The following is a 20370-nucleotide window of genomic DNA, read 5'->3' as shown; positions in this document are numbered from 1 at the left end:
TACTTTCTTTGCCTTATGTTAAGGACTTGGGTCTCAGCTGACCTGTATCTGTTTTGGAATATGCTCCTTCAGATAGTATTATCTCATATGTAGATTTTAGAAGGTCAAATTTAGCATGTTGTAAGTGAGCTTAATTCCCTCGGTTGCTAAAGAAGTTCATACGCTGTGCGATTGTGGAAATTTTCCATTGAATTTCAGTCTGATGACTACAGAAGGATTGTGCAGACAACCTGATGTTGGGATGAGAAAAACTTGAGGTGGGAACAGCTGTGTGTGGAATTCAGTGTGCTTAACAGAAATACTGTTTTCTTAGGGCAAGACCTCAAGAACCATAGTTCAGCCATCCAGGGACCAATCAAACATGTTGTGTTTCTCTTTTTTTTTCCACACAGGAATTAAGACTACACCCAGTGAAACATTTGACTGGTATAGATTTCTACAAAATGCAGGTAAAACTCACCTTTTTTCTGTATTCACTATATTTATTCTTAGGAGATGTCACTGATGAAAGAAATGTAGAACATGAAGGTTAACTGATTATATAATAAAATGACTTAATGATACGAAAAATGAAAAACTCTAATATTACATTCAGAAAGAATATTGATCAGATTAGCCTGGTTAAAAAACTGCCCAGACTGCCTCCAGATTTCTGGTCTGTCCAGGGCTGAATTGCACCAAAAGGTAAAATGGTCATGACATATGGGTCAATGTCCCTTAGAAGGTAAGTAAGTTAGACCAAAGCACCAATACCTGAGCATGCTGTGCTTTACAGCTGTGAGATAGAAACTGTGGATGTCTTTTGTAGAAGAGCAGCTGAAGTGAAGAAGTGGTGAAGAAGGGAAGTATGTGTTGATAATTTATTATTTGGTCTTGATCTAGAGCCTGTCTCTGTTTTCACCAAAGTAATGTCATGTAAGGCAGATGACCTAATTTAAAGTCACCTGATCTTGGTAATGCTTTAATTGCTCCAGCTGCCTTTCCCCAAAAGAAGAATTTGTGGGCATTTTACTGTGGTAAAAGTATTTCAATATTATATTCATCAATCCCATCTCTGATAGTACAGCTGTTCCCTCTGTTACAAATGAATCCTCACTAGTCAGTTGCTTTATCACATCAGTAAATATGTGCCATTATTCAAAACCGGTGTCCAATTTTAAATTGAGCATTGTGAGGTTATTTTGCTCTCAGTAAATCACGGCACACAAGCACAGCACTACTAAGATTAATAATTTTCTGAAGTGAAATGATTTGTCACTTGCTCGCACAGCCTTAGTGTTGATTGGCTCTCACGTCCAACCATTTTATGATTAAAAGAGCAGTCAACAGATTGAGGAGGGGGAAGCTCCCCCTAAACTGCATTTCATCTAATATATTAGAGACAGTTTTTTGCCTAATGTATACTAATGCAAAGTGCAAAATAATTCATAATGTACACAAAAAGCAAATGAAAATGTGACTCTAACATCTGTGCGTGTTAAATAATAACTTGAAAACTGGCATCAGATTATTCAGGATTGTTTTTTATGACTGTTTCATCTCATTTGTCTCACCAGTCTTGTCTCTATGTCCATCTCTGGTGGCAGCCTACAATTTCCACTTCTTTTAATAATGCACACGGAGGCAGGTTTTTTGGCTATACCTTTGCGCTTACCGCAGAGTAATTAGGAGTTCCCACTGAATTGCTTCTCTGGGGATCTGCAGTTTCAAAGTGTTTAAAATTCTACTAAACTTGGAGCAATCAGTAGAAAACTATCAAAAATAGAAGGCAGTTTTGCTCAGAAGAATGTGATTTTGATAGTGTAGGCTTGCACAATGAAGTACACTTGAAAAGATCCCTAGCTTTTATACAGATAAAGCTATCCAATCTCATTCATCTCTTTTTTTTTTTTAAGACTTTTTTCCTGAAGTTCTATTCCATATCTAAAGGCATTTAATGATTTTTGTGGGAAATATTTCTCCAGATAACTCTTACCTGTATCTTTAGCAGTATCCTTGAACATTTGTCAAATTCAGGATTCCCAGGGCTGAATGTAAAGAAACAGCACATGCCCTAAAATGCAAATTATAATACATTCAAGCCATCAATGTTAAACATCCTTGGTGATCAGGCCATGTATTTTCAAGTTATTCTTTAAAATGAAATATTTCAAGACTTTTTTCATAGAACAGACTTCTTATGAATATTCTTTGTACTGATTTTTTTTAGTCATAGAAAAGCCTTAACATTTAACTCATGTTAAATGTAACACCAGTACATAAATAGTCTCTTTAAATCAGTATAATGGCTTCAGAAAGAATTTAATGGTAGATTTAAGTGGGTGGCAGAATGCATTAAATACATTTTACTGTGGCAGACTTCCCCCCAGCCCCCAAATGTGAATGGTACTAAACCAAAAGCTAAAGAATCCCAGCTTTTTGTACATTTCATTTGATAGTTTAGGTCACTAACATAAATAGCAATTGCCTAACACAAATTGAAGCAGTGCTGTGAAAGGTTTTGTTGTTGTTATTATGTGTGCAATACAATCTCAGTACAGGAATCATAGTCTCAACAGCTGACTTGAGAGTTGCGGAGGTGATGTTTGTGTAGCGTTAGTGTGCTAGCTCCTAGTTGCAGTATTTTCAGTGGCTGGCTGTTAAAACATTTATTGGCTAAATCTAGGAGTTTAAAAGTGAATTTGCATTCTGGTTACAGTCAGCTTCACAGAGTTTGTCTTAGGTGGATGAGAGACAGTAAGCAACAGTGGTCCAGGCTTTAAGAAGACAATGTCTTCAGTGTATTTAGTAACTCAGACTAATTAGGGAAGTGTTACAGCCTATGTCAGTCTGGAGGTCAGACCAGATGATTGAAATCTTTTTCTCTGACTTTATAATACAGGAATCTATATATAGGGTAATCAGTTTTGTTAGCAATTTTAGATGCCTATCTATAGACTTGAGAGAGACAATGGAGGTTCAGGCTTTTGCTGTAAATTGATTGACAGAAAATGGCAAGACAGTCTAAGTAAATGTGAAAACTGAGACTGATCTCTGACAACTTAGCTCAAGGATGGAGCATAGCTACTTAAGATCACAGACAGGCTTGATGTCATCATATCGTGATGAAAGGCTCCTTTTGATTTCTTTGGAATGCAGCTGAAGCTTGTAAGATGTAAACCCTAATAAACACTTAGACATCATGTGATTAGAAGATGTAGATAACTAACAAAGTCTATACTAATGAACTGAGAAAGCTTGTTTACCCAACAGATAAGACTAAAAACTGGTTTCCTGGAAGGTGACATAGAATCATAGGATCAGATGCTTATTGCACTATCAAATAAAATATGCAACATACTTCTGTAGTTTGCTTTTTCTACTCTCAGATAATTTCTGCTTCATAGCACGGCTATTTTCAGAGCTTGAAAAGTTTACATAACCTGTCATGACACAGACAGCATTTTACAGAGGCATTATATTTTCCTAAAGCTATGCTGGAAAAAAACACCCACATAAGAAAAATTAAATAGTAAAAGTTTGTGCAGATATAGCTGACCATAGAAATAATGATATGACAGCAGCAGTAAACTGTGTTCCCCAACAGATCTGAAAACATAGAGCTTTTTTGTTGCCTGATCTGTTAGTGATAATGAGAAACAGGGGAGAAAAGGATTGCTGGGGAATTTTGCAGTCTAATTTTTCTGGATTAGTAGCCTGCCCCTGGAAGTTAACAGGTTCATTTAATTTCTGTTGTCTTCACAAACATATCAGCAACTCTAGCAGTTATACACTATTGAATGTGCATAGCAGTATAAACACTTTGGATATAGTTATTACTTCACTTCCCCTTAATTTCTAAGAAACAAATTGCTTCGTAAAATAAAAGCTCAACTTCATAAAACATTAATAAATGTTTGAGATCTGCAAGTGGTTAAGTATGTTGCTGAAATAAGACCTAATTGGGCTAATAATTGTCAAAGTTCTGTGTTGTCAGTGACTTCAATTACAGGAACTTCAGAGTCAGTATAAAGTGAGATAGCATGTTGAAGCTGTACTGCAGTAGGACACCACCATGTCAAACAAGCTGGAGATCTTGGCTGGTCTGAGCAGCGTGGTTTTAGTAGTTGACTTGTGAAAGAGACACAAAATCAAACTCTTCGTGCCAGGAGATTAAAAGAGCTAATGATGTATGGTATTTCTGCTGTGTGTAGGGAGATGAATGTAAAGAATAACTACAAATTGAAAGATTTAGAGTATCAAAATTTCACGCCAGAGTTGGACAAATTTATCTGTGTTTCAAATTCAAGAAGATAAAGTAACCATCTTAGAGACTGAAATCTCAGCAATAAGCCTATGGATTTCCTTTTCTAGGAGATCAGTTAATACTTTGAGATGCATAGGAGGTGGATAGATGAACAATTTTCAAGCGGAGTTAAAGATCTCTGTGGTTCAAAGTGAACAGAAAGGAAAATGAGAAGGGTTATTTACCCTCACCATCTCATCATGGCTTAGATTTTGTTTCAGAACAAAACCAAAAATGGATCACTAAGCCCAAATAATATGGACTTGGTCCTGTTCTCTAAAGGTCCATAGAATACAACAGTGAACGTGAAATCAGGGGTTGGAAAATTAATCTTAAAATCTTTGATCATCCGTGACCTAATATTAATAAGAAATACTTTGACCGGAGACTGGTTTTTTTACGTTACTGGGCAATCTTTCTATCCTAAATTATAACCTGTAAGTTCAATATTGATATACTTGATAAAATATACTTAACCTCTAGTACCAATTGGATTTTAAGCTGTAAAGGAATGAACACATTTTAAGAACTTTGGCTTTGTGAGGTTGTTGGTTCAGGTCCAAAATAATAACTTTGAATGAAAAATCACATTGTTCCTCTTTGTATTTTTCTCCTCTCTAGAGATTTCAAAAACACCCTACAAAAGCACAGTAAAGACTTTTAAATAAAAAAAAAAAATATTTTCTTTATTTGAGCAAATGGTGAGAAAATTGCTTACTTAAGATGTTCTCAAACTGCTGCTTTACCTCTCAGCACGCTAATGCTTGATATTACTCATTCACTTAGAGGCCTGCAGCTTTTCAGTAAGATTAAAGATTTGCAGTAATATATTTATTTTTACTGTACATCTGTGATTACTGCATTTTTTTCCCGATCGTACCTAGAGGGATGGAGTTAAATGAATCTGCTCTTTCAAAATGTGTTTAGATAACACTTCTACTTATTCTTGCCTTTCTTGGAAAAACAACGTCCTTACTAATGCTTCAGAAATGATTTAGGCTTTTGTGTTAGCTGTCTGTGTTCATGTTTTGGTATCCTGGCATCTAAGTACAGATTTTTATAAAGGCCGAAGTGTAAACTATCATAGTGCGTCATAATAGTTATGTAGTTTGTGTGACAAACAGTTACACAGTTTCAGATAAGGCACAAACTAGGAGCCAATGAAATCTTAAATAATAAACTGCTTGTTTCCAGTGTTGCATTATGAAAATGTTTTCCACTTTTAATGTACTCCATTCTCTCATTCTGTCTTGCAACTGAAGACCTCAAAACAGTTTAGCAAATGTTAAACCCAGTGCCATTGCTTCATATCAAGCAGTTATTAAACCTGCTTGCAGATGAATGGGTAAGTCCAGATTTGACAAACTTTCTCCAGGCCATGCTATGACTCAGAATCACAGCCAGCAGGAGAACATGAATCCTGAGTATTAATCACATTTCATCTATTAGCCAGTATATTTCGTGCCAGGTTCCAATACTATCAACAAATACACCGGCACAGCAGTTGGATACTCTTTTGATCATGCAATTCCACACTGAAATTTTAAGTGCCAATGCTACATTGCTGTGTTTCAATTTTGAGCGGCGTAATACCACCTCTGCTCCACCATGAAAAAGGAGTTGCATGACTGTGGGAGTTCCACGTCAGTCTTAATCTTCCACTGTGTCTGTCTCATTTCAGCTCACCTGCAGTTCATTTGTTACCATCCCCGTGGTCCTGTGTGGCATATCAGGACAGCATACCATCAAGCTGATGAGAGGAATGAGTTTTTATAATCCTATCAATCACTGTTCTTGTTTTGACCTCTCACATCTTGCTAAACAGGTGACCTGCTAAGCAGGCTTAAGACCAGCTTTGGCCAATGTGCAGCTGTTTTTTATAGATAAAGCCAATGTAACAAATCAGACTACAGCCATAGACAAATACTGACAACACATGTTTAAAGGAGCATCTCTTACTGACATTAAACAATTATTTTTGACACATTATATTTGATTACAGTGGCAAGACTTGACTTGCATTTGGTGTATAGTGATTCTGAAGGATGGCTGGAAAACGTGTACCATGCAGTCTTTTCCTTTTATTGCCAGTGATTATGTACAAATCTTTCCATTTTGTATTTTCTTTGCAAAGCAAACAGAAGGATGCATGAGCTAAGAGATAATGAAGCACAGTGTGCTGTTTCAAATCTTTGCTTTTGTAACACTAACAGAAATGGGGAGAAACAGATGCAAACGTTTTTTTGTTATTTGGGTGTTTGCATGTCATTCAAACAAGATAGTGACACAGTGAATGTATCAAAAGAGCAAATCAGTTGATTGTGCCATATTGATGTACTTCCGTTTTAGAACTGAATCACAGGAGGTGGTAGTATCTTATTACAGATTAAGTAGCCTATCTGGGAAAGGCAGAATGATAGCAAAAATTCACATACCAAAACTCTTGTTTAAGCTCAAGGAAAAAGAAGTAATGCCTTCTTTCAAATACCAGTTTTCACCCAGCTGATGGCTATAGCTGGTATAGGCAGCTATTGCAGTTATTCTCTTACTATGTTCCCCTTTTCAGCGTTCTTGTGAGGACAAAGCATACCAAAATGATTGCTTGCTTGTACAAATGGCTACCTTTTTTTTATTTTCCCCCCACAGTAGGGGTGCTAGCAAGGCTTGAGAAAGCAACAGGTGGGAAAACACTGATGCAGGCATCATCTTGATGTGTGAATTTAACCAGTTTCAGTGAATGAGCAGAAAGCTAACAAGATACACAAGTGCTGCTGCAGTTTGATCTTAAGTAGATAGAGAATGAGTAAACTCCCAGCACTAAACAGTGGCAGTGATGTGCTGGTAATACAGTCTTCCCAGGAATGTCTTTATATGCTTTTAAGTGGATTGAGTGGGGAAAGTCTGCCTGTAAAAATGAATTGCATGATGACTGAGATCTACCGCATACAATAAAATAAAACTACAACTGATTCTCACTACACTAAATTGAATGGCAGAGGCAAATCCTTTTTTTACTAGCCCATCTATGACAGTTTTTAGAAATGCCATGTAGGATCCAGTCTGTAGTCCAGTATACCCAATAACTGCTATTTCAGAGAAAAGTGCATAAAATTTCATGATAAGACAAGTAGGGCTTTGTAAAGTTGCATGAAGGGGATAGTCTGCAGTGAGAGTTCAAGGCTGTGAATGTCTTTTCAAAATAATAAAGGTCAAATAAGTGGGCTATTTTCATTAATAAATATTATTTTAGGTAATTTCACTAGTGAAATAATTAGACTGTTATTGATGAGATTCTTGGGAGAACTACTTTTAAATCCCACAGGAACTAAATGGCAAAATCCAAAGTACAATTACTGTCTGTGGGGCCAGTTTCCTGTTTCTCTTTCAGATTAAGGTTTTCGTACAGGGAGCAGAATGGCAGTCAGGACTGCTCAGAATCGGTTTATTAGGGCTTTTCATTGTCAAAGCACTTTAAACCCTTATCTAATAAAATGAATAGACTGAAAGCTATAAGATAGAAACAGAAAGATGTTAAGAGATAAAAAGAAGCAGTTATTTCAAGCATAGTTAATGTTGATTAGGGTACTGTCACATCAAGAGTGTAATAATTCTGTAGTCTTTACGTGAGAACAGGGAGTCCTGATGTCTCACTACTGTCTGACTGAGCTTTCAGCACTAACTTTAAGTTTGTTCCAAAATAGCCAGAGCTGAGTATCAATAGGTGGGAGTTCATAATTTAAAATGAATATTTGTGCCGTATGGATAGTTAAAATGCAATCTGAATTTTGCTGATACTTTCTAGTGATATGTTTTGTGTGAGTTTATGTCATGAATTGAAACCACTGCTGCATGTCTTAAAAACAAACAGTATTAATGGCCCATTGCACCAGAAGAATGGCTTTTTCAATCCACATGTTTGTGTATTATAAATTACAAATTATTTCTTGGTCCGATAACCGGTAAAATATTACTTACCGTGTCTGCTGCAGCCACTCTTGACAGCTCAAGCTGTTTAAGTTAAATGAAACAGACTAAATAATGAACCCTGTGATAGGGAGCATTTAGAAGTCCCTGAACTGCATTTTAATTTTAAAAGCGATAGCACTTGAGTATGTCATGAATCACCACTTTTTTGATTCTCCCCCTCCCACAAAATCAAGGTTTGATGCAGAGCTCATGTTAATCCAGTTCCTTGACGTGAGGGAAGATATTCCTGGCATATTTCTTCCCGGGCCTGGAGCAGAGCCTGCAGTTATGGTACACAACACCGTGAGGAACCTTAAGCTGGTACCAAGTTCGGGTGATCTTAAATTACGAATTGCAGCGATTCAGCGGTGCCGTATAAGCAGCTGAGTTGTTCCTGCAGCTGGTGGAGAGTGGAAGGGAAAGGGAGGAGGAGGAGGAGGAGGAGGAGGCCTCAGAGAAGGGAGCTCTGCAGTGTTCAGCAGCAGCAGCCGATGGTGCCACCACAACTGTCCTGCTGCCTTCCTCCGCTAATCATAAATCCCACAGACCGTCATTCTGACCATGAAGCATAGCCCTCCTGTGTGATATACGTGTGACATAGCCCCAGCGTGGGACCCGCGCGTTAATGTCTCACAGACAGCCCGCTGCTGAAGAGCAGCGGTTTGATGGTCCTTGTGGAACTGCCTAGTGTTAGATAATACGCCATCCATCCTTGCCATAAGCTCAATAAACAGGTGATCTGAAGGACAGCGAACTGATTTGTTCAGTACAGTAAATCAAACATGAATATTTCAACCCCTCTAGTGTTTATTAAGTTATGTTGTTGGTATGTGTGTTCATTCAGCAATTTGTGAATTATGTTGTTTTATCATAAACACATTTTACCAAAGTTCATCACGTAGCGACCCTTCTCCAGAAGTATGTTCTGAATTAATTGTGCTGTCATAGAGCCAATGGCAACTGCAATATCCTACACAAGATCTTCTTTTTGTAATATAGCCTATAAAACTATTTCGTATGGGTTCCTGCTGTGTATTTGCAAGAGAGATTTTCAATGCTAAAAATTCCCATGTTGAGATTTTTTCTGAAATTATTTTTCATTTGTATTTCTTAGCAATAAGGTTAGAATAAATGCTTTGCAATAATTTAACTTCTAGTTAATTATTCTGTACCAATGCTAGCATATTAGGGATAGATAACTATGGGACATTTACCTGATCTTTTATAACAGAAAGTGTCAGATCAAGAGCTCTAATCCCTACAGCCACTGATTAACTAAACCTCACAATATCCTTGAAATAGGTGGTGGATGCAAATTTATTCTTCTTATGGGTAGAAATACTGAGAAACACACTTATTTGTATAGTTGCCTAGTCAGTCAAAGCTGGGTTCTGGTGTTCAAGAATACCAGCCACTGGCTTTTTCTCCAAATCCTGCGCATTCACTGCCTCTGGAAATAAATTCCTATGCCCTATAAAATGATGTGCATGATTAAGTTCTCCACTGAGTTGATTTGAGGATTGATGCGAAAGCAAGAAACAGAGGGAACAATAATGAGAATTTTTCACAGTCCACCCTATTACCACTCATTCATGAAACAATTTGGAGTGTTCAGCTTTTTTATCTGTATTCAGACTTTTACAATTATTTGTTACAGATATTCCTACAGATGCAGGCAGTTTACATATGTTTCTTCTGATATGCGGACTTCGAAGAGTCAAAGACCCTCTGTATTTAGTAGATGTATTTTCAGGTAGGTACCTGCTATTTGAATACCCTTGTTTTGTCCCTGGATTCAGATGCATTTCTTTTAGTGTTTATAAATTTGGCATAAGCTGGTTTTTATTCATTGCAGAAAACTTCATCATGTATTTACATTTAAAAAAAGAAATGCTCATGTAACCATTGATCTGTTCAACACATTATTTCTGTACTGCGTCTTTTCCAGCCTGCTGGGAGTAACTGTGCATTAAAATCAAAGCAATATTTGATGATTTTACTTGCTGGGAAAACTGTTCTGCTGTTACATACAATATTAATGGAAGACAAAAGAAGAGTTCACCTACTTCAAAATAACATTTTTATCTTACTGTCCCGTGGCTGTTACATTGATTTGCACGTGTGCTAATTATTATCATTGAAGTTACAAGTAAATGTTACCACCCATTGTTATGGCTCAACCCTGTAAACTAGGCTGAAGTTTTCTTGTAGTCATGTAGGTGAGCGTTTTGCCAGGTTCTGCTTGTGTCTGTAAAAGGTTCAGGTATTCCAAGTTGGAAATTTAGCCTCCACTATTCAGCTTACTTTTATAAGCCTTTACCACCTTGTGACACTTAGTAACAAATGTAGTTTATTAAAGTCAAGTAACTGGTTTTGTTCTATTCTGGTATTGAAAGAGCAGCAGATTTCTCTTATGCATATAACTGAATATTAGTTGTAAAGGTTGCAGTTGCTTCCACATGTTCCTTTACATAGGAAAAAATTCAAATAATTTGGTCTTAGTAGCCAGAGTCACTACATTATATAGAGCATTGTTCTCTTGAGATGATTCACAATTACTATCTGAGCTTAGTTAAATAACCTTTGAATCATAAGAGAATGCATGAAGCAGAAATGCTAAATACTAACTTTCAGATATGCTAATAATTTGAATTCTGAGGAGTAATGTGAGGGCTGAGCATGAAATCCGGTACACATTCAGTCTTTTAAGTAGTAATACAATATTTGCCTAATTCTTTTTTATTCATGCAGCTATTTACATTGATTTTGGAGAAAAAAAATACATTAAAAATTAATAATTTTGTTTAATAAAAAAGATGTTCATCTTCTGTTTTAGGTTGGCACAGAAAGGATCCTAGTGTCCATCTGGGCATAATTGGACCTGCAGTAAGTTGATGTTGTAATTTTTATTTTATGTGTATGTTTATTCCCAAATATTTCCATTTACTCGCATCTGAGATATCGCAATAATTCTTTCCAAACTGAACCTAAGTCAGAGGACTTCTAACTGTTGCAGAGATAAGAAGGTGCAAACCTACCAGTTGTAAAGGCTGTTCACAACAGGTCTAAACTGTGGAAGTGGAAGCGGAAGCGATTCCAATGCTCGGACTTCCAAAGTTCAGAGTTCTGCTATCAGCTAAAAGGCCTCCGCACTCAGCATGTGCTCTGCTTTTGCATTGCAAAAGGCAAAGCAGCTAAGAGGGTTTTTCTGTAGAGGGTATACACTGAGGTAGCTCAACTCTATTTAGTTAGGTTTGTATTAATGCAAACTGTTATCAATAGCACTAAGATAGTTTACAGCCGCTGTAGATTTGTTTATAATATATACTGATTTTTTTTTGTTCAGAAGGCTTGGGCTAGTTTTATAGAGGGTATTTGCAGCTGGATTACTATAATTTTATGTCTAGCTCAAGCACATGACTTGATAATGCTATTAATCTATTATGGTCTCTTAGAACAAAACATTTAGTGTTTCATTTGACTACAGAAAGAACTTTTGAAGATTAGAAGTATAAAAAAAATTTGGATTTTAATATTGGCTTCTGTTTTTATACCTGTGGGATAGTACAAAATTTTTTAGAGCATCAGAAAGTACTAAAAATGGGAACTCTTGCAAATAAAATATTAGAAATGCCTATTTCAATATGAATAATTTATAAATGAGCTTATCAAATATTTTGAAAGGCAGCAGTTGCCATCTAGAAGAATTTTTTTAGCAGGTATTGTTAATGAGGTTTTTTTAATACCATGAATGTGATATCAGATGCTAATTATCCCTGTTCTTACATCTTTTGTTCACGTGGAGGATTGCGTCTTTGTTCCATTCTATTTAGATTTTGATGCCATTTCTGGTAGTCTCAATTTGTACACAATTAACAGTTGTCAGCAGGTGCAAAATGATGCTAGGTTTCTGTCTGACACCAGACAGCAAGGACAGAGCTTGAGCTGACAAATAAAATTGGTGAAGTCTGTGTCACATTTAGAATCTGAGTGCACTAAGGCCTGGGATACAGATATCTGAGAGGGAAGGTAGGGTTGACTAAAATAAATAAACTGAGTTGTTCTTCTATGTCCACATCTCAGATTAAGCTTAGAGTTGGTATCATCCCTTCCAAATGAATCATATGTATTCTAGTAAAATGTGAGATTTCATTTTTTTCCCCCCTAAGTCATAAAGATCCTGTTTAACAAATTTGGAATTTACGACTTCTAATTCTCTCTTTTCACAACAGTGTCAATCAGTTAAATGGCAGCTCTTCTGTGTTTGCTAACTCTCTTTAGATAAAACATACAGTTGGGTTGCTGTCTCAAAATGTTGTCATGAGTTTCTCAGCAATGGTTTGCTTTTCACGAAGCACCACCTCCTGAAAGAGCTTAAAATCAAAACTATCGCAGTGTATTGGGTCTGGCTGAGATACACACAGTCATTATAATGAAATAATCTTCTTCTAGTTGTGGAGAAAGGTTTGAAAATGTGGGCTTATGAAGCATGAACATAAACAAGGAAAACTACTGAGTCCACCCAACTCCACCCTATCATTTTTAAATCAAGTAGCATGATTTTTGAGGAGGTTACAAGACTGAACTTCTCTGCAGAGGGAAGTATGCATCACTTTAGCCAAGTCTGAGTCTGTTCTGAATGCTTAAAAAGGAGTAGAGCTGCATAATTTTTCTGCCAGTCCTTTCTTTTCTAACTGTCTCTTAAAACTTGGTGTTTGAGTATCCACCGTTGTTTCCAGTTATTTCCACTTTGCGATCTGTCTGATTTCACCTGCAGAAACTAAGGCCCTTAGAAAGGAACCATCCACAAACATGTAAACGTTCTTAAGATTTCTGTTAAGTACAGTGCTGAAAAAGTGCAAAACTACAAAATGCGTGGTTATTTTCAGAACCATGAGAGAAAGATGAATATTCCCCAAATCTCAGTCTAACCAATACCCTACCTAAATATTTGCTAGCACAGTGTTTGCTGTGGGCCAGATCCTCAACAGTAGTGACTGCACTGTAAGCTGGTGAGGGAGCGGGGGAAAGATGCCTCTGAGCCAGTGAAGCGCTTCTCCTAATTCTGTGCAAAATGAGGTTCATTCCCACAGCTTCCCACAGCCCTGCACAGGGACCAGGGGGAGCTGCAGGGAGACTGGCCTCCTGCTTCTGCTTTTAGTATGTTGCCTGTGTCAAGGGAACATGCTTTACTAAACTACCAAATCTAATTGCAAGACTTTTGAGAAAGAAATCAGTCGTGGTACATGCATATCCATAGTAGAAGTCCTGAAAAGGCAGCCTGTAGCCTTAATCTAACCAGTGGAAAAGGTATGAGTAGGCAGCTGTGAAACAAACTCTTGCTGATGCTAAAAGGGTACTAAAAGCTTCGCTGTTTCATCTGGGTAATGTGTTCTTGTCCCTCTATAAGTCTCAGCTCTGATTCATCTTCACATGAGCCTGAAAACTTGCAGGCAGTCTGTTTTATAAGAAAATAAATAGAATCTGAATGGGCAAATAAGAACTATTTTTCTATTTTCTCATTCAGTTTTGTTCTTTGTAAATTTTGGGACATATGATTTTGTTTTTAAAAGCGGTTTTTACATTTTTATTTTATCTGCATTTTTTTCCATATTAATGCACAAAATGATTTGGAAGTGAACTGGTGTGGAAGGCAAATCTAGAGCAGGTGTAATGAAGCTGTGCTTTAGAATCAAAAGATACACTTCCTGCCTCCAGTGAGGATTTTAAACATTTTAGTCATCTTTTTAAATTTGCTTCACTTTTTCATAAGCTAACGTCTTTACAGTAAGCTACCAGAAATAACCCTGTGGCAGTGCATAGGCGGGATCAAGGACTGAACCTCCTTAAAACATTTAAAAACATATTTCTCCCATAATACTAAAATATTGCTAAAGGATGAAAATAAATCTCAGCTCCATTGGTATTTAGCTGTACTTTTCTTATTCATGTTACTTCTCAAACCACAAAATCTTAAGAAAATCAGTGCCATTATCTGTGAAGCAAGTCATGTTTATTGTGAATATTAAAACCCCACACATTAAGATTATATTAATTAAGAATATAAAGAACAAAGGCCCACACACTATTTTCTGCTTTGCTTCCATAAGATTATAACCTTTTCCCTGCATTTGCTATGCATGATTGTCTCAAATATGTTGCAGGACTGGGTACTGTATAATGTAAAATTTTTAGCATTTATCTCTTCTTCCAGGTTTCCTTTTGTTCATTTCTATAATGAAATTTGAAACAATAGCTAATTTTCAGCAGCTCTATATTCCAAGAATAGAAGCTTATGAAGCTTTAAAAAAGTTAAGGTCACAAAACTTGTGTTCAGCTGTTGGGTAATCTCTTGAAGCCCACTTTGTACCTCTCTGCATAATTCTTAACCATTCTTGTAGACAGTACAGAATATTGCTGTGTTTGTAATAACACTGTTTTCCATTGACAGCTATTTTTCCTCTGTCCAACTTCTTTCCATGCCTACTGAGACAGTTTTAGTTGAATAACTGCCTCCACAGATGGAGGGACCTAGCAGGTCATCTCTTTATAGTGGATGGCTGTTAATCTACTGTGTGTTTTCTGGGCTAGTTCTAAAATTAAACAGCTGTTGACACAACTAAACTAAGGAACTAGAAGAAGTCTAGTAACCTGCTCCAGAATACCCAAGAGCACAATAATTAGGAAAATCAGATAGGAGACAAAGATACAATTTCAAATTCTTTAGCCTGCTGAGGAATACGTAATTCTGCCAGCTATATCCTGAATAAGTGCCCTACTCACCAAGATATTTTTTAAAAGGTAAGAGCTACTGCTACCATTAAGCTGACAACTCTTCTAACCCTTTGTTTGCTTGTTCTTCCAAGAAAAACTCCCTGAAAATGAAACTCTTGTATAGAAATGGTAAAATAAGCTGTTCTAATATTTCTTAAAAAGATTATATAGTTTTCTTTTAGGCCTGAAGTTTTATTACTTTAGATCCTAGTTGCCAAATTGTTTCAGCTGAATTAAAACTGTATTTTTTACAAGTTGTTAATTGTCCCAAATTGCAGTAGTAGAGCTACATGCTAAGCCAGAAGATGTTGAATTTCCTTAAGCATTTAGTGTATGGAAAAGATGATGTAGAATGGTAGAATGGCTGAGTTTAGTATGTTTGCAAGGATCTTCTATTTCTGGCGCATTTGCTGCAGGCAGATTGCGTTGCATTGCAGACAACAGTTTTGTTTTCAGTTCTCCTGCTGAGCCTATTCAACAATCGATCAGATAAGAATTGTAATGTGGGGTCACCTGCTGCTGTGAATAAAGCTGATTCCTTTCACAGCGATGCTGTCAAAACCTCACGAACCCGATCAAATGAGCAAATTCTTCCTATCTGTATTGAATATGCTTGCAGATACAGCTTTTCACTCTTTAGTACTCTGGGTGATACTCTGACAGAACTTTAAATGCACTAAGACCTGTTTTCCCCTACAAAGTCTAGAGGGCCACAGTAGTCCCAGCATGATAATGAAGGTGTTTCTGGATCATTGCTTCTGTCTGAGTTAATTTTTATATGACAGCAATTTAATATGGTGTGTATATAGAAGATTTCCTAGATTTTGATCATGGTAGGCCCTGTCCTTAACAGGCGCCTTCATCTTTGTGCAGCATTTGATCTGTGACTTTCTGCGCTGTCAAACATCTCAGATGTTTCTTTGCCCGTCAGCAGAGTAGAACTTCCTTAATAGCATATCTGGTCCTGTTAGCTGTGGTTTCTTGCTATGTGCCCACTCCCCTTTCCATGTGTCATCTTATCTCATCTGTTCTGATAGAAACTATTCATACGACGCAAGCTGCTTTTCTCTGATCTCTGCTAAATTGATGAAATTTGCATCTCTCTGAAGGCTCTTCCTCTGGATGGATGATTTTTTAATAAAAGATGATAGGTAGCTGATGATCATATTTGCCTGCTATGTTGATAGGTAACAAAATAAAATGTGGCAACACTCTACCTGTAGAAGAACTGAATCACAGAGACATTTTGGGTGGAAGTAACATTCTTTTCTTTTCAGTAGGTTTTTCTGAGACTGTGCTAAGTTCCTAGGCAACTTGCCATAGTCAGTTGGCTTTGGAAGCATTCACATCTTTTAAGTGCATTTCCAACTTACCGAACAGCTTATGTTGTATCTAATTTCTGTTATATTGAGCCTGTGGTTAGATAACTGTGCCCCCTCAAGTTCCTAAATGTAGCTCAGGGGGATCACTTCTCTAAGTCATTGCTACACCCATCCTGAAGGTAATATTTTAACTGAATTCTCATATTCAGGCCAGGCTTCTTGGAATATCTACCAATAGAAGAATCCAGCTTAAAGGAGTGTTCTGTTTATGAGGCAGATGGCAATTTCTTGGCTTCCACAGAAGTAGATGGGATAGAAATTAATATCTTAAAAATTTTATGAGTCACAGGCTGTAGTTTTTCTCATCCTTCTAAAGGCAGAAGAGCAAAAGACCATATCCCACTGCTCATTAAATCACTTGCAAGTACTCCATTGATTTTAATGGAAACAGAGCATGGTTCCTCATGAGAGGAACTCAGCATCAAAATAGTACTTTGGGGAAAAAGCTGAAAAGATATTTATATAGAAATAGCAAATGTGAAGTTCAGTATGAAATATCCAAGGAACCTGTGACATGACATACTGGCTTAGTGTATGGATCTGTATCACACTCTGTTGCCAGGATCAGGTAGTGCTTCAGGAAAGGGCACTTGATTTTCCCTCCCTGCTGTTACCAGAAATACTTTCTTAAGCAGTTATGCAAGCCTTTTATTTCTTGCATTCAGTAGGAATTCATTCCTTAGTGCAAGAGTGATTCGCTTGAATCTTTTAATTTATGAAGCCCAGTTTTCAGGAAATAATTAATCTTGTGTTCAAAGTACACAATCATAGTTATAAAATAAATTCTGACTTTTTTCTAAAACAGTTTTCTAAAATGCTTTGTGAGTGTTCTCTATCTCATAATCTGGAAAAAAAAATCCAAACCCAAAATATTAATGTGCATTAAAAAAAATAAGCCATGTTGTTCCCATGTTACAACTGCTGCGTGCTGTGCAAGCTATCATAAATTAATCTAATATAGTCAGTCAGCCTCAATAAAAAAAGTTGAGTTCTGTTCTTCATGTCTAGTTAAGGATTTCCAAGATCTGTTTATTTCTTTTAATCATGTTAAATGAAAATAGCAGACATAGTTAAGCTTTGTAAATAAACCTGCTGGAGTTAATTGCCCAGGTTAGACAACTTTTTAATAACTCTAGCATGCCTTCATGTTAGACTGTATTTTAGAATGTTGTGTTTATTAGTTTTCAGACAAATGTTTCTGTCAGTGCATAACATCTATCTGACTGTCCCAGTTTACATGCGGATCGCTTCCTGCGTTAACTGAAGCCTGAAAAGTTCCTTTCCTTCCTCACATTGCTTACTCCATACATAAAGGGACAGAGAATTGCTTGGCACATCAGTGCATTGTTCCTCGCTTAGAGAGTAAGTTGTCAAATCGGTCATTTGAATCATGTCAGCCTTAGCAGAGTCATCTGAAAACAGTCATTCATGTTAAATAGATCTAGCTCTAATTAGAACCTGCAGCCAGAGGGATGTCAGAGGAGAAGAAATGGAACCTCCCTTTCTGACAGTAGCCCAAAGCTACGCTGCATTAGAGAAGTCACTTAAAGGTTTAGAGTGGAGTAGTTAATTCACGCTCTGCTATACTGTGCACTCCCCCCCCTAGCTGGGTATTCTAAGTGTCAATCGCTCACGAGAGCATTTGTCTGAAGAGTCAAATGCAACGACCAAGTTACAGATCTGTGGTATGATTTTAAAGCTCAGCACATTCATATATTTAAATATTTCAGTAAAAAATGTGCTAAAATTTATTTTTCTTTGCTGAGTATTTCAAAGATATGCTATAGTGCTAAAGTAGTGCCATATACCTGTGTGTGTATTCCTTTCTAGGTCGATCCACTTTTTACAAGTGAAGTTAAGGAAAAAGTTAAAAGGTAAGAAGTTAATGTTAAGCTTTCTGTCTGCTCCAAATGAAAGCAGTTGGCTGACTAGCCTTTAAAATCATGTGTGTAAATGCTCTTTTGTATATACAAATGAACATACATGCACAGCTCTCTCTGTGACTAACAAATGTGTTCTGATTATTTGGCATGTAACATTCTCAGACTAGATATTCTATGCATTTTAAATTTTACAATTACCAGTAGACTGCTTCATGTTTTGTGTTAAATCACATCTGATTTAGTGGGATTTGTATTTATTATTCTTTTGGGTCTTTTAATTCTTTCTTTCATCCTGGCCTCTGCAAGATTTTGCATGCTTGCTGTTGGTGGGTAAATGAGTAGATGGACAAGATAACCCTGTATAGCTTTTTTCTGTCCCTAGTTTATATGCTTCCTGATTGAGGGATATAAATATTAGAGAAACAAGATTTTTTTGTGTGTCTGCAGAACCTAGAATTGTCTGACTTGAACAGAACCACCACATTATCTCTGATTGATAATATCTGATAATAAAATCTGCATAAAATATGTGTTTGCAATGCCATTTTTGGAGCAAAAGATAATGTTTTTTGTTTTCTACCAGGTTATTCATGGGAAACATGACTCCTGCAATCATGTGTTTATACTCCAGTTGATATAGTTATTTATCTCTGCAGAAACTGGATGTTACTGCACAATCAGAAAAGCAATGTTCAACAAAGTCTAGTTGACAGGGAGTTGGTCTTAATGTCAAATGCACTTGTGTTTCCATCTGGCTTAGTGACCTCATGTTGAGGTTGAAGAGGCAGGAGCAGGGTCATCAAGCGGAGGAGATGCTGGCTTTTCACAAATGATCACCAGTCTTAAAGGTCTCATTCAATTCATCTGAGATTGAACTCCTCATTACCCTGTATTTCCACCCTTCACCCCTTATTCAGTTGACCTTGATCAATCTGAGGAAGATGAGGACAGTAGAAGTGTAACCATTCAGAACAGAAGAGTGCTTATAATAAAAGAGGAAGCAGAAGAGATCTTTCAGAACCACATTCCATCCCCAAAAGCCAGCATCCAAAAAGTCAGCATCTCCTGCAGTTGATCATTCTGATGATCGCGCTCCATTTCTCCAAGTATTTAAACTGTGTGTTTTTCATAAATCTCTGCATGCATCCTCCCTATATTACACAAATTCTTTAAGGGAAAATGGCACCCCTATGCATTGAACTCAGCTCATTCAATTATGAGACTGATTGTGGTTAACGGAGCATGGTGTTAAGTGATCAACTATAAAATTCCAGAGCAACAGACAACGAAGTGGCAGATAGCAATGTATACTGTATTGAGTTTTTAACCACATTTTTGTAGATAGAAAGCTAACCAAAACACGGTAAAGTGGCTAACCTATGTGCAAGTGACTGTTAACATCAGAACCATGCCTGAATTGCTCTGACCACCTTCCATCATTGCCCTGAGTTTTAGGAAGAATTGTTAGAGCACGTTCTTAGAAGGTGTCATGTTTGTGTGCATTTTATTTCTAGGGCACCTGGGGTACATTTATTACAGGACATGCCACAAGATGATCTTCATGCTGCTATGAAAAGGTGCTTTGCTGTGGTGAACAGCTCCATTTCAGAGGGGATGTCTGCTGCAATTCTGGAGGTAATTGCATCTTAGCAGTAAGGTTTTTCAGTGAGGTTATAGTGAATCTGAAATCACCTTGTGTCAGTGGAAATGTGTGTCAACATTTTTTGTCCATGTTTCAAAGCTAGTGAAGACAAAACTAAAATAATTGGGTTTGGAAGTGTTAGTAATTAAGGTTTGCTTCCTTTGAACTGACTTTTTTTTATGCTTTGTCTATTTATTTTTTAAAGGACAGAATGTAATTTTATCAATCCTGTTAAATTAACAATACAGACCTGAGATATAAGGATCATTCTGATTTACTGGGGTTGTCACTATTCTTGATTCAACATCCACTTCCTTATAATGTTGCTAGAATAGACTTTCATTTATTTTTACATCCTTTCAAAAAGCAATCCAAGAGCTCTATTTGGTTATTTAATTCTGAAATGATTAATGAATGAATGACATGCTCTGTTAATTT

At 36.8% G+C, this 20370-nt stretch overlaps 1 protein-coding gene across 1 annotated transcript in view; it reads left to right on the top strand.

The window, feature by feature from the left end:
• The window catches only part of GLT1D1 (glycosyltransferase 1 domain containing 1), a 55837-nt gene that overhangs the window by 21853 nt on the left and 13614 nt on the right, over positions 1-20370 (top strand). The window contains exons 6-10 of the mRNA XM_010581743.1: positions 393-449; positions 9909-10004; positions 11088-11137; positions 18238-18281; positions 19805-19925. Of these exons, the coding sequence (XP_010580045.1) occupies positions 393-449; positions 9909-10004; positions 11088-11137; positions 18238-18281; positions 19805-19925 (368 nt within the window). The remainder of the gene's footprint in view (positions 1-392; positions 450-9908; positions 10005-11087; positions 11138-18237; positions 18282-19804; positions 19926-20370) is intronic.

Source organism: Haliaeetus leucocephalus, unplaced genomic scaffold, assembly GCF_000737465.1.
Source record: "Haliaeetus leucocephalus isolate CR32 unplaced genomic scaffold, Haliaeetus_leucocephalus-4.0 Scaffold802, whole genome shotgun sequence".
NCBI lineage: Eukaryota > Metazoa > Chordata > Aves > Accipitriformes > Accipitridae > Haliaeetus > Haliaeetus leucocephalus.
Note: the sequence above shows the minus strand (reverse complement) of the source record. Positions and strands in the feature narration are given on the sequence as shown.